The 13,818-nt window shown below is 54.3% G+C and overlaps 1 protein-coding gene across 6 annotated transcripts in view; it reads left to right on the top strand.

Moving 5' to 3' along the window:
- The window catches only part of CSNK1G2 (casein kinase 1 gamma 2), a 69,725-nt gene that overhangs the window by 35,893 nt on the left and 20,014 nt on the right, over window positions 1–13,818 (top strand). For all 6 annotated transcript variants that reach the window (XM_006027165.3, XM_025208305.1, XM_025208301.1 and 3 more), the window contains exon 2: window positions 4,507–4,994. In XM_006027165.3, coding sequence (XP_006027227.1) covers window positions 4,808–4,994 — 187 coding nt within the window. In that variant the 5' untranslated portion in view covers window positions 4,507–4,807. The remainder of the gene's footprint in view (window positions 1–4,506; window positions 4,995–13,818) is intronic.

Raw genomic sequence — 13,818 nt, 5'->3', positions numbered from 1 at the left:
CCACTCTCCTAGTCTAATGCCTGGCCCCTTGGACTCGGTGCTCCCTGGCTTCTTAAAGAACTGTCTCAGAAAAGTGCTCTGTGATGTACCTAGGAGAGCTTGGAGATCCTGAGCTCTGAGTGCCTCATCTTAACTAAACCTTGCTTCTCCACTGTCAGGTAGAGAGAGCATGTGCCTATTGCTTGTAATGGGAAACTGAGGCAAGAAGTGACTTGCTTTGAGGGTGCAGGCTTGAGGATGATCCTGACCCCATATCTACACCAGCTCCTGGCTCACAGGTGCTCTCCCCTCAACCCACCCCTTGTTTACTGGGACCACCACCATGTGTCCATGTATGCTGTGTCCCATGGCTTGCCCAGCAAGGGATGCGGCTGCTCTGCTTTTTGCCTGTTGTTATCAGAGAAGTTCCACCCGGCCCCCACAGGCATGGTAAATATTCCCTTCAGGGCCACGTCACGGAGGAAAAAGAAGAGTTGAACCGCAGCTGCTGAATGAAAAGTTTTGCTTGGCGGCACTAGGAGGTGGGAGCGGCCAGCCCCCACTGGGGATGGGTGACCTGCTGCTGCATGCTGGAAGCTAAGGAAAGGCTGGAATTGCTTGACTGTGCCTGGCTGGTGCTGCTTCAGGCCTGCGCCTCCCACAGGGGCAGGACCGCTCCTTACCGCTCAGCCCCTAGGCCAGCTATTCCTTGCATGGCGATCACTGTAGAGGTCCAGTGGGACCAGAACCCCATCTTGGCAGGTGCTGTATGTGCATGTTGGGAGGACACGTTCCCAGCCCGGAGAGCAGAGGCTGGACTGTGGCTCAGGGCGCTGGGAGGGTTGACACGATTGGAATCACAGACTGGATGGGATAGCTCACATGACTGGAGCACCGTCGTGGATGAGTATAAACTGTTCGGGAAGGACAGGCAGGGGAGAGGAGGGGTTGTACTGTATGTATCAGAGCTGTATGATTGCTCAGAGCTCCAGTATGAAACTGGAGATGGGCCTATTGAAAGTCTCTGGGTTAGGGTCAGAGGGTGATATCATGGTAGGGGTCTGCTATAGACCACCAAACCAGGAGGGCGAGCTGGGTGAGGCTTTCTTCAAATGGTTAGCAGAAGTTTCCTGATTCTCGTAGGGGACCACAGGCCCTGGTTCTCATGGGGGACTTCAAGCACCCTGACATCTGCTGGGAGAGCAATACTGCAGTGCACAGACAATCCAGGAAGTTCTTTGGATTGAACAAAAAGAAATGTCATGGGATTCAACAAGGAGAAGTGTAAAGTCCTGCACATAGGATGGATCAGTCCCATGCCCTGGTACAGCCTGGGAACCAACTGACTAAGCAGCAGCTCTGCAGAAAAGGACCTGGGGGTTACGGTGGATACTAAGATGAATATGAGCCCACAGTGTGCCCTTGTTGCCAAGAAGGCTAAGAACATACTGGGTTGCATTAGTAGGAGCGTTGCCAGCAGATCAAGGGAAATGATTATTCCCTTCTTTTCGGGACTGGTGAGGCCACATCGAGCGTGGTGCCCAGTTTTGGGCCCCCCGCTACAGACAGGATGTGGACAAGTTGGCGAGAGTCCAGCGGAGGGTAACAAAAATGGTTGGGGGACATGACTTCTGAGGACAGACTGAGGGAACTGGGCTTAGTCTAGAGAAGAAAGGACTTGGGGTGGGGGGGGGGCAGATTTAATAGCAGCCTTCAACTCCCTGAAGGGGAGTTCCAAAGGATGGAGCTAGATTTGGTGACAGATGGCAGAACATGGAGCAATGGTCTCAAGTTGCAGCAAAGGAAGTTTAAGTTAGATAGGGGGAAGAATTTTCTCACTAGGGGGGTAGTAAAACACTGGAACCAGTTACCCAGAGAGGTGGTGGAATCTCCATCCTTGGAAGCTTTTAAGACCCGGCTAGACGGAGCCTTGCCTGGGATAATATAATTCAGGATGGTCCAGCTTTGAGAACGGGGTTGTAAAAAATGACTGCCTGAGGTCCTTCCCAACCCTAGTTTTCTATGATTCCGATTTGTGCGCAGCCAAGGGCAGCATTTTTTTTTAAGACTGCCTAAATCCCAGTTTCCAGCATGGCCTGGGAGGTGTGGTATTTAGACACCTGTGAGTTAGGCTGAGTGCCTGCACCACTTTGGAAAGTAGAACTTGGGCTCCTAAGTCCCTTGGATACTTTTGAGCACTTCAAGTGGCCTGGCCCAGGTTGACTAGGGAGCTGTAGCAGGCCTGACTCTGGGTCCAAGCCCTGGCCTCGTGCCATGAGAGCAAGACCCTTGCCCCTGCCCTGGCAGCCTGGACCTCTAGGCCGCCGCACCCGCACCTCTCACTGGCGAGGATCTCTGAACTTTGCTACTTCCCTGCCGGAACAATGGAGATGCCTGCACCTGCTGCTGACAGCTGGCCCCCAGGAGAGCCTCTGTGCTGCCACTGCCATAGGAACCCTTCGCCTCATCCCAGCACCTGCTAATTAACTCTGCAACCTAGCAGCTGCAATTCCTTTCCACCTGTGCCTTTCTGGGCCCCCCTCTGCTCCCAGGGTAGCTCAGGGCTGCTTGCAGTTGGCAAGATGGGACAAGTCACTTTTATGTGCACTGCCACCCAGCTCCCTCTGCGCCAGGGTAGGCTGCCTTGGCTGTTCCTGAGTGAAGTCCCTGCTACCCGGGGCTCTGCTCTATGCTGCCTTTTCTCTACCTCGTTGACTAGCTCTGGTTCTTGCCCCATCTTTCACAAGGGGAAGAGGAAGGGCAGGGGTATTCATTCCTAGGCTGCAACCCGTGGGAAGCCTGGATCTCACCTCCATGTGAGGTCAGGACAGAGTTCTTAAGGAGGTTTCTATTGGGGCTATTCTTTCATGGGCAGTATTATTTATTTGTACTACAGTAGACCTTGTGGGCTGGCACCCAATGATGCTTGGTGCTGTACAAATGCACAACCAAGGGGCTGGTGTCAGGAGCTCACAGTCCAAGCAACAGAGTTGGACCAACACCAGGCACCCCAAGCCTTCCATGTTCTCACAGTAGCCCCCAAACAGCACTAAACACTCCCCCCACCACCCCCCACCCCCCCCCCCCCCCCCCCCCCCAGTCGTGTTCCAGTTTCTCCATTAAAAGCAAACCTCATTAGTAACAGGTGGGCAGTAAGCAGAATCTGGGCTGTTTATACAGATGAGGCTCCTTATGCGCTCGTGCAGGCCTCTCAGTGCAGATCTTCAATTCAGCTATGCCTGACGGTAGGGAGCAGGGGCTTGCTCAGTGTGAGTCGCACCTGCCTCAAATGGGTGCTAAGAAATCTCCCCAGAGGAGGGGTACCGGGAGTGTGGGCTGCATCCAGGTAAAGACTCTGATCTGAAATGGGTTAGACATCACACCCCACGGCTGTAGATTGCATGGGCCATCTGCACAGATCAGACAAGGTCTAATCAAAACAGGCAGCTGGACCAGAATTTGAGCATGCCACAATGTTCTTGGCTTGGGATGGCTTTGGTCTGAACCTCCTGGTGCACGTAGGGGTTTTGACCCAGAAAGCCTTCATGCTGGGCGAGGAGGGATATCTTCTTTCTGCTTCTTAGGAAACCCCAGGGTGCTTTTTGCTTTCCTTGCTCTGAAGAATCCAGTGACTCATCTTCTTCCTTAGCCGGTTTAGAGCGGTCAGGTACAGCCAGCAAGCAGTGTCCCTGCTGCCTATGCCTCTGCCTCTGCACTCCCCTGGGTAGTCCAGTGCCTCAGTCACCTTCCAGGCTGCCTTGTTTTCTCCAGTGACCTGGCAGGTGCTCCCCAGGGTTAACTGTGAGAGATCTGGAGGAAGGGGGCACTTGCCCCTCTGCTGCACACCCCTGGGCTCAGGAGCATGAAGCAGCTTTCCCCAAGCAGGGCCTGCCTCTCTGCTCCTGTTGGTAGAAACTCAGGATGCTCCTGGGGCTGGTGGAGTTTCAGCCTCTGGGTGTCTCTACTCCTTGGTTTCCCATGACAAAGGAAGGAGTGTCTCTTCCTGAAAGGGCTGTGCACAAAACCCCCACCCACCAGCTCTCACCAAGAGCAAGCCAGCCTGCTGCCTCAGCCCAGCTGAGAGAGTAGCTGAGAGCAGTGAGCAGCCCCAGATGGTTTCCTCTGCTCCTGTGCAGGATCCCACTTCATTAGCTTCCTCCACACCAGGGTCCCAGCATATGCCAGGGGCAATACTGAGCTAGGTCTCCCCCTCCTGCATGGTAAGTATCCATCCGCTAGACAGGAGAGGGAAAGCCGAGGCCTCAGGGGTTCAGTGAGTTGCCGAAGATTGTTTCTTTGAACTGGAAATAGAGCCCAAGACTCTTGGGTACCCATCCCCTCCTCCACCCTACCTGCTAGATGGATCATGCTCCCCCCAGAGCTCAGCGTAGAACCCAGGTGCCCTGGTTGCCAAGTGCTCTGCTCTTGGCATACCTCTACCATCCCTTGCCCACGCCTCTTTAAAAGCTCTGCAGAATCGCACCTGCCTGTTCCTCACGCTAATCCTTGCCCTTCTCTCTTTCCCAGCTCGCTGCCAAAGGATCTAAGCTGGAAGGACACTCCCCGCAGAATGTTGTCTTCGCCAAAGAACGGCTTGAAGCAGGCAACCATGAGAATCCCGGCAGGACCCTCGAAAGCACTGACATTTCAGTAGCCCAGCGCCTGCGGGTGGCACTTACTCCGGAGCCCCTGCCCTGCCCCTTGGACCGTGATGGTGTATTAATCAAGAGCCCTGCTGCTACCTGTCTCCTCCCCCCTCGACTTTCGGTGGCTTTGGGATTTGTATGGCAGTGGCGTAACCGTGGAGAGGCCAGGGTATCACAAACTTATGGATTTTGATAAGAGAGGAGGGAAAGGGGAGACGGAGGAAGGCAAAAGAATGTCCAAGGCAGGCGGAGGAAGGAGCAGCCATGGGAGCCGAAGCACAGGGACCAACTCTGGAGTCTTAATGGTGGGCCCCAACTTCCGGGTCGGGAAGAAGATCGGATGTGGCAATTTTGGGGAGCTCCGTCTAGGTGAGAGGGGCTTCTTATTTCTATCCTCACTACACCTCTGTGCTGCAGGGCTGCTACAGGAGCTTTTCCAGGCCCTTTCCACTGTGGGTAATAATCAGTAACTCTGTTCTTCCCTTTTGACAATGAGAAGAACCATTTTAAACCCCCACCGAGTAACTCCTTAGTGGACCTTGGCCATTGGCAGGAAGGCAATGGCCCCAGAGATCCCCATAGGTGGCCTAAGACCTAGTTTTATACAAATAAGGTAACCCTCTAATTTGCATGTCATAGATAGGTAGTGCCTTGTTTAGATAAAGCCCTTCATCCCCAAGGTTTCCCCCTGTTCCCCTGCCTCCACTGGAGAGCATTAGCACGGCACTAAAATCAGCGTGATCCTTTTCAGCCCTGGAGCAGGGAAGCCCTCCCCGCTCTCACCCCAGTGGCAGATTCATGCCAGGGGCCTGGACTAGAATTTCCAGCTGAGGTTTCACCTGGTGCCACTGAAACACAGTGATGGGCCTGTTACTCATGGGGTGTGGTGCGGTTTGGTGCTTGGGTCCACCCTTCCTCCTCACTGGGGTGAGAGTCTCCTGACCACCATGTGGTTTTGTGTGGAGGAGTCAGACCAGAGCGAGGAGAGCTAAGTCCGGGGGTGTTGGAGAAAGGGTGCTCGGGGAAAAACATGCAGAGTATCTGCAGCTTCCCCTGTTGTTCCCCAGAAAGTTTTCAGCAAAGCTCAACTGTGCTGGGTCTGATGTGTGGTAGGGCATGGTTGGGCCAGCACAGTGCAGTGCAGGGGGTCGGGCACTGGCAGCACAGTCGAAAGCCACAAGAACATGAATGGGCCTTGAATGCGTTGATTATTTGCCAGGCAGAGGTTTGGCCCTGAGGAGATGTGGAATATTTATTGCGCCTGAGAATCGCAGGGAAAATGCATTGCCCTGTAGGGAGAATGGAGCTGGCTCGTTCCCAGGAGTTGGCTGGGCGTCTCCCTGGCTGCCGTGGGGCTTGGGAACCCCACACTGGATCTTAAGTGGTGTCTCTTCTGATCAGAAGCTCTTTGTGTTGCCTGCTTGTGAGAAGAGGCAGCAGGTGGGAGGTGTCTGGAGCAGCTTCTCCAGGGACCTGGCTGTCCTGGGGGCTGTGTTGGAGGGAGGGCTGGTTTCCCCAGCTCCTGGGATCCAGCATCCTGCCCCTGTTTGCGCCGAGTTAATGCTAGCTCTGCTTGGCGTGACAGACTCGCTGGTGCCAGGCAAACCAGCCTGCTCCTCAGCTCCCTGAGTGATCGCAGCTTAATTGCAGAGCTTGGGAAAATGCTCTATTTAAAACCAAGCCGAGCGGTGGAAAGGCGGTCTCCCTGGGCCTCGGGGGAAATGTTCTGGCTGGCTGGGGAAGGCTTGCAGGGAAGCTCCATGCAGCTTCCTGGCTTGGTGATGTGGGTTCACTGCTGTGCACTGCATGGCACTGCTTTGCCTGGTGCTCCCACCCTCCAGTGACCGAGGGACCTGCACCAGCTCTGCGGCTTCTTCTGGACTTGATCCATTGCTGGCTGAGCTGAAGCGAACAATCTGGCTGCTGGAGCTTGTGTGCCATGGAGAAGTGCTGCCAATGCCCTTCTTGGCTGGAATGGTGCTGTCCATCTGCTCGTGGCACTGGCGGTCTGCAGGCGTGGGTTCCTGCTTTAGACCATTGTGCCAGGGCCCCAACAGCTGATGGCCATAGCCCTCACTTGTGTGCCAGCCTTCAGTCTGGGTATGATGAAGGGGAAGTCCCTTGTGCCTGCCCACAAACCAGCTGTGAAATACGGGAATGTTTCTGCTCATCCCACCCACCCACCTCGGTTTCCTCGGTTTCCTGGCTGCAGTGAGATGCAGGTGGGGGGGCCATCTGCGAGACTCCCTTTCCGCAGCCTGTTGCACTGGAGGAGCAGCCTCCCCTTTGCTTTATCTCACCCTCTGGCTGTTGCAGTGGGGCTGTCTTCAGTCCCCCCCCGACACGACCCTCTTCAGCCCCCCCCCCGACACTCCCCCCCCCAAACGCAGCATTGCCTGCATTTGGTTCAACTTTACAAGGTTATGCTCAAACCTCAAAGGCTGGGAACGAGCTGGTTCTTCCTTTCTCTGGTGGATGGCTCTTGCTGGGATGGAGTTCCACTTGCCCTGGACAGCTGGACATGCCAGTCCCTGCACACAGTATTTGGTGAGACCCAAACACCCTCTCTTGATGCCTGTCCATTAAATGGCATCCATAGGCATCCTGTTTCAGCAGTGCTGGCCAGGTGGTCTCACTTCTGAGCTCCTGCCTGCTTCCTCCTTAGGCTATTAACTTATATCAAGTCCTGAGGGCACTTTCACAGCCTAGCCAAAAGTAGTGACAGTGATTCATTGAGACGTGAACCTTGAAGTGTGAGGTTATCAGCCTACGCACGGCGTGGAGGAGCATGAGGGACACCAGTCAGCTGGCCCCAAGGGACCCAATGCTCTCTTTTCTAGCAAACAGCCCAGTAACTCCTCCCCTGCAGGGAAGGGCTGGGTAAGAAGGGCAGGAAGCTGCAGAGAAGGGCCAAGGCCTTTGATTTCAGTCATGGGGAAGGACCTAGGACAGACTGACCGACTGTGCTCTTTGTCCATGTACTGACCTTCCCTGTGCTCTGGCAAGATCGGGGTGGTGAGGATATGGAGCCAGGAAGGCTTGGGCCTTTGCACGTGCACGTTGGGATCCGTGGTGCCAGAGACACTGAGCACCTGCAGCTTCCGTGGCCTTCATCTGCACTAGCAGGTGCTCAACACCTGTGGAGAAGCTTGCCCAGGGGCATCAGCTGAGGCAGCCAAAATCAGAAGTCCAGCAGCTCTACTGGGCAGCAGTGGCATCAGGGCACTGAGTTACTGAAGGGATGTGTTTTACTGGCTGCTGGACGGTGGCAAAAGACCTGCTCTGCCCAGCAGTCATGGAGTAACTCTAGCCGCAGGGGAGCAGAGGTAGATCTGTGTGGTGCAGACCAGGTCTCAGCATGGGTGATGCTGGCACAGGGGAGCGGCAGTCAGATTACAAAGGCCCTGGCAATGCTGCAGTGGCTCCTGCTGGTGCCCATTTGTGCCAGGACTCGCTGCTGCGTTCTGAAATTGGAGGCAGGAGGAAGCTGTTTACGGTAGTGGTGGCCGATGTGCGGCCTGCGGGCCCTGTGCCACCTTCTAAAGCAACCTTGGCACTGCGCTGTGGCCCAAGCAGCTAACTGTGCAGTGAGGTGGCAGAGCATGCAACCATCTGCTGCCTCCAGCCCCGCTCCCTGCCAGGAGCGAAGCTGAGAGCAAAGTGCCTGGCCTGTTGTCAGTGGCCTGTGCCCAACGGGAGCAGAGGGAAAGCACTGCCCTGCATGGCGGAGCTGTAGTAAGAGAGCAGCAGCCCAGGCTACGTGCAGCGCTGCACTTGGCAAGCGTGCTCCAGAGTGGCGTGTCCAAAATGGAATAAAGGCCAAGGTGGGGAGCACGTGGGTGTGTGTGGAAGCTCAAGCCTCTGGAGTGAGGCACCTGCATTTGGAGGGGGTGATTCTGTGCTGTTTCTCTGGCTGAAAAATTTGGGCTTGTGGGAAATTTGGATGAGGTTGATTTTATTTTTTTTTCTAAATGTTCTCTCCGAGTGGTTTTGGTGGTTCCCTCCTCTGCCTCCCGTTCCTCCTTCCCCAGAGCTTGGTGGGAATGGCAAGGGGGCATTTATTTGTTTTTAATTAAAAAAAAAAAAAAATCAGACTGAGTACATTTTTCCCCCAAAAATCATTTTTGCAATGAAAATCATTGGAGTAGCTGCAGGAGCTTTAGAGCAGCCAAGTGGCTGGGGCTTGACTCAAAACCAGAAAGCTTTCTCTGCCCTGCAGAGCTGTGGTTTGTGATGCATCTCCGGCGAAAGCTGCTGTATCTCCATACCCATGCTAGGAGCTACATGAGGTGTTGAACTAAAGCTAGGTTCAACTCTTCCCTCAAACATCCTACCAGCACCAGCTGGGATCCAGAGTTAGGAGGGTTGGTGTGGGCCCACTGCTGTATCATCCCTGCCTGCTCTCACCAGGGTCCAGCAGTCCTGTTACAATGCCAGCTTCTGCTTTGTCCCTCGTGCAAGCTCTTTGTGCTGCCTTTGCTGCCAGCAGCAGAACCGAACCAACAATCACCAGAGCTAGAAAGACCGATACAGACACCGCCTGAGCCCAGAGGCATTAGCAGACACAGAGAACTACCCAGGACAGCTCCCAGCTTCCCAGCGCTCTGCAGAGCATACCTGGCTGTCAGGAGCTGCCCTTTTAATCTCTTAATTCCAGCAGTCCCTCCGGGATAGCTGCAGCGCAGAGCAGCCTAGATGGTATTTTGTAGCTTCTCTTTAAAGAGACACGGGGGCGGTAGGAAAGCCCTTGTGCTGCTTACTAATGAGTCCCTCTTCTCCAGCTGTCTGCACCCCCTGAGCGTGTTGCAAGGGAGGGAAGGAGAGTCCATTTCCCAGATCCCTCCCCATCCTGGCCTGGTCACATCCCGTATTTCTCTCCCTTCAGGCACTGAAGTTGATTTCACTTTAGGTTTCTATGCACTGGCCCAAGCTCCAGCTCCTGTTCCAAAAGAGGCATTTCCATCAGCCATCTCTCTTTGGCTTGGTCTTAAGCTTATGCGGACAGTTTGAATTCAGGGCTCATTCAAAGTTGTCTGTGGCTTTTGTTGTCATCGCCAAGGTCTGTGCGGTAGTCCTTGCTGCTCCTGGCGGGATCCTGCAGCATTAGCAAGGATGTGGTGTGTGATCTAAGCAGAAGGGAAGAGAGGAAAGGCCGGGCGGGGGCGTGTGCGCGACTTGGACAGGGCCCCCAGGGAGTCTGCGCCAGAGCTGGGATTTGTGCCTGCATTTCCCAGGTCAGATTTACAGCCGCCAGACCATCCTTTTTCTCTCCTTCAGCTTGGATTGAATCAAAGAAAAGGTCAGAGGACGCCTGGTGTGACAGGCAGGAGCAGGTACTGAAAAAGCTCTCGCCAAGGCTGCGTCCGGAGGGGAGGGGTGGGCGCACCGGTTATTTAAGGGGTTAAGCAAAGCACAGTGCCCTGTCGTGATTGAGCTGTGGGCGGATTTGAATGGCTGGAGCAGTTTGGCTGCTGCTTCCACGCAGGACTCCACCTTGCAGGGCTTGGCGCAGTGTCTCGCACAGGGAGTCCGTCTGCTCTTCAGCAGGCCCTGGCTCCGGCTTCCTGACTGCCATCGGTGGACGCGTGGCAACCCAGGGACTCCAGCGCTGTTTCGGTATTGAAGTTCCCTTTATTTGTGCAGTGTTCAAAGGCAAGGGGGAAAAGCCTGTAATCACCATTGGCCAGGGCTGTCCTATCGCTTTCCAGCCAACAGCTAGAGCTGGCGGTTCTTTCTGTGCGGCGGTCTGCAACCCTGGGGGCACAGAGCCTCACCTCCTCGCTCCCAGCCCTTCCACTCTATCTTTGTCCTCAAGTCAGGTGCTTGCTTAGCTCACCAGTTCTTCCATGCATGGCTCTTTGTTTAAAGGCCTGGGCATGTTGTGAAAGGCAGTTGTCAATAATCAGTGATCAAACCAGCAGTGAGATTCAGCTGTCATGTATCTCTTTACCCCAGCAGAAATATTTTTTTCAGGTGCATGTCTGTGCTAGAGTAATACCCACCCTACCCAGGAAGCAGCTATAGCAGGGAGCACCGAGGACCCCTCCAAAGCATCTGTTGTAGCTTTTCCCATATTTTTGATACCTGGACCACACTTGTTTTTATGGATTAAAATTGGCAGCATACTTCACTTTTACACCCAACAAGTTACATTACCTGTATATGTATATAGAGATATATATGAAAGACTTACTTACACAGCAGTGCCCCACCTTTTGGCCCTGTAGACTGGATGAGCAGTGCCAGGTCCATCTACAGGCCAGGTCTGATCTGTGGGCCCAGTCCAGCACGCTGGTACCAACATGGCTGGGGCCCGATCCCACTACGCAGAGCTTAGGATTTTGATGGCCGGGGAGAGGGGTGATGGGCAGTGGCAGCATTAATTGCCACCACTCCCACACTGCCAAATTTCTGGCCTCATGGGAGCTTCATGGGCTAGATGATACCGCTCTACCATCTGGATCTGATGCTGATAATTGGGGATCCTGGTTTCCTCTGATTTAAAGAATATCCCCAAATTTCGGTTTTAAAAAAGTAACCCTAAATCCACATTTTTCCATGATTAAAATGAAACGCCACTATATAGAACTCTCTCTATTAATGGTGTTTTATTTTAATCATGGAAAAATGTGGATTTGGGGTTACTTTTTTTAAACTGAAAATTGGGGATTTTTTTAAACCGGAGAAAACCAGGATCCCTGCTGATAATGTATTGTTTTTCATGGCGCACCCTTTGAGGACTCGCTGAGCTACCGATCCACCACCTTGTCACTTGCCCACTAGCAGCGTATCAGCGTTGCATGTGATGGGCATTAACCTGCCGCAGTTACCTTGCTGCCTCCTGCCTATTCTGGTTCTGACGGGGGTGCTGTGATATTGCTAGAGATCTCTTCTGCTCTTCCCTCCCAGCCCCGACCCTCCAAATCGTGTGCAACTGGGAGGGAATCCACCTGAGCTAATGGCTTAGCCAGCTTTCCCACACCCTGCACATGGGCTGACTTTTGGAGCCAGCTGGTGTACAGTGAGTGAGTGATGCTAGGATCATAGAGAAGTTGGGCTGGAAGGGACCTCCATAGGTCTAGTCCGACCCCCTGCCTGAGGCAGGATCATCCCTACCCAGACCAGCAGTAGCAGAACGACGAGATGCCATCTGAACCTCTGTAAGTACAGTCAAGCTGAGGATAGGGGCCCTGTCCCACGAGCCATTTTCTTCAGGCTTTGGCGGGAACATCTGTAGCATGGGGGCATCCAACATGCAGGGAGCTGGGTACGAGAGGGAAGCTCAGAGGAGCTGGGCTCTGGCTTCTCACAATCTTTGAGCCTGAAAAGTCCAGGTGACCTTTATGCTAAGCTTGTGTTTCAGCAGGGTTGGTGTCGTCGACTTGCCCTTCAGTTAACCAGGGGCTGGGCAGCAGTGAGGGGACCCAGTTCCTGGTCAAACCAGGCCATGACAATGGAGCCTTGGGCAGTGGTGCTGGCTGAGCTGAGCCAGCTACCCCTGACCATTGCTGGGGTGCAGGAAGCACCATCCGTCACCAAGAAGCTAATACAAAGATGGTCATCTACAGGATCCTGGGGCCAGAGAATGGACCTCAGTTATGGCCAGAGAAGTGCTGGGAGGAGGCTTGGTGTAGCCAGTCCCCCTGGCTCCAAAGGATACTTGGGAGCCAATGATGGGGAACCCCCAGGAGGACAGAGAAGTAGACATCAGCCATCCCCTTCTTTGCTTTCTCCCCTTTCCCCCATACCATTTGCAAAGTGCTGAGACTCTGTTTAGTTGCAGATGAGCTCCCTGAAAGTGCTAATCCCCCTCTGCTTTGCTGTCTATTAATCTGTTTCCCCGTACAGTATTTCAGCGGTAACAAATGTTCCCACAGAGGAGCTCACTGCTGCAAGAGAGAGGGGGACAGGGGATGAAACAAGGCACGCCGGGATTGCACAAAGCCCCTAGGATCCTCCCTAGCTCAGCCCCACACTTGCTGAGCCTTGAAACTTACTGCTGTCCCAATGAGTTTCCCCTAAGAACGTGGGGAAGGTGCCCATGCCAAGCATCCCTGCCTACCTGACCCACACGTTAATGCCCACACCCCTTCACTGGGCCTAGGAGAACCGTCCCTCCTTACACCCATGTGTGAGGTGGAAGATACTCAACAAGTCTGCAGCACTGCCAGGGGCTGACCCTGGACAAATGGCCTTCCCTCTCCCAGCTGTGAAATGGGCTGTCGGCAGCAAGTCAGGGTGGAACCCTTCCCCAAGCCTGTTGTGCTTCTGTGGTAATTGTGTGGACCTCCTCACCAGAATACAAATGTCTTGTAATCAGGAAGGGATTTGTTCCTTTTGTCCCTGGGAGGGTGCGGGGGATATCCCACATGGCAGACAGGGCACCGAGGCCTGGAGTAGATGGAGTGACTTGCCCAAGAGTCTGTCCCAGCACATAGCCCTGTGGTGGAGCAGGGGCTCAGTAGCATTCAGGAGAGCAGGGCCTGGCTGTTTGACACCTTCATAGCCCCCATTCATTTCTTTCCTTGTCACTGATGCAGCTCCTCGGCAGCTGGTGGTGCTTGTCACCAGGTGGGGATGATTGTTGCTTCAGGGGCGGCAGCAGGCCGTAAGAGCAGATGAAACCCTGTATCCAAAGGAGCCTCTTCTAGCAGTTTGCTGCCACGAACCTGCGGTGAGCCGTATGCCAGTGCATACCATGTATGCATGCTGCCTGGCTGGGCCTGTGTTGAGGCTCCTGGCTGTCAAGACCGTCTGGAACCCCAAAGCCGGCCTGGAACCGCAGGGGTTCCTGCTGCTGCTGTCAGATGCTGGCTGTCCTGGAAGGCTCTGGGTGTGAAGGGTGCTCAGGTGGCTTGGAAAGCAGATGGGCTCTGTTCCTTTGGGTTGTCTCAATGCTTTCCAGCGCTTCACAAGAATCCTTTCATGCATTTCAAAATGCTTATCCGCCTTCATGAGCAGCTGCCATCATACAGCCTCTGCCACTTGCTGGATTCCTTCGTTATTAGCAGGTTATTCTGCGGCTGCTGCATCATTCACATCCAGGCCACTTATCTAAGGATGATACTTGAGCATGTGGCCATTTCCAGTAGGGAGGGCACCTCCCCAGGGCTTGGGGAAGGTTTAAACACAGTCCCGAGCAGTGCCTTAGCCCACCCCAGCTTGCTGGTTTTGCCTTCCCCACAGCCCTTCT

This window comes from Alligator sinensis, unplaced genomic scaffold (genome assembly GCF_000455745.1).
Source record: "Alligator sinensis unplaced genomic scaffold, ASM45574v1 scaffold103_1, whole genome shotgun sequence".
NCBI lineage: Eukaryota > Metazoa > Chordata > Crocodylia > Alligatoridae > Alligator > Alligator sinensis.
This window is presented reverse-complemented; position numbering and strand designations above follow the sequence as displayed.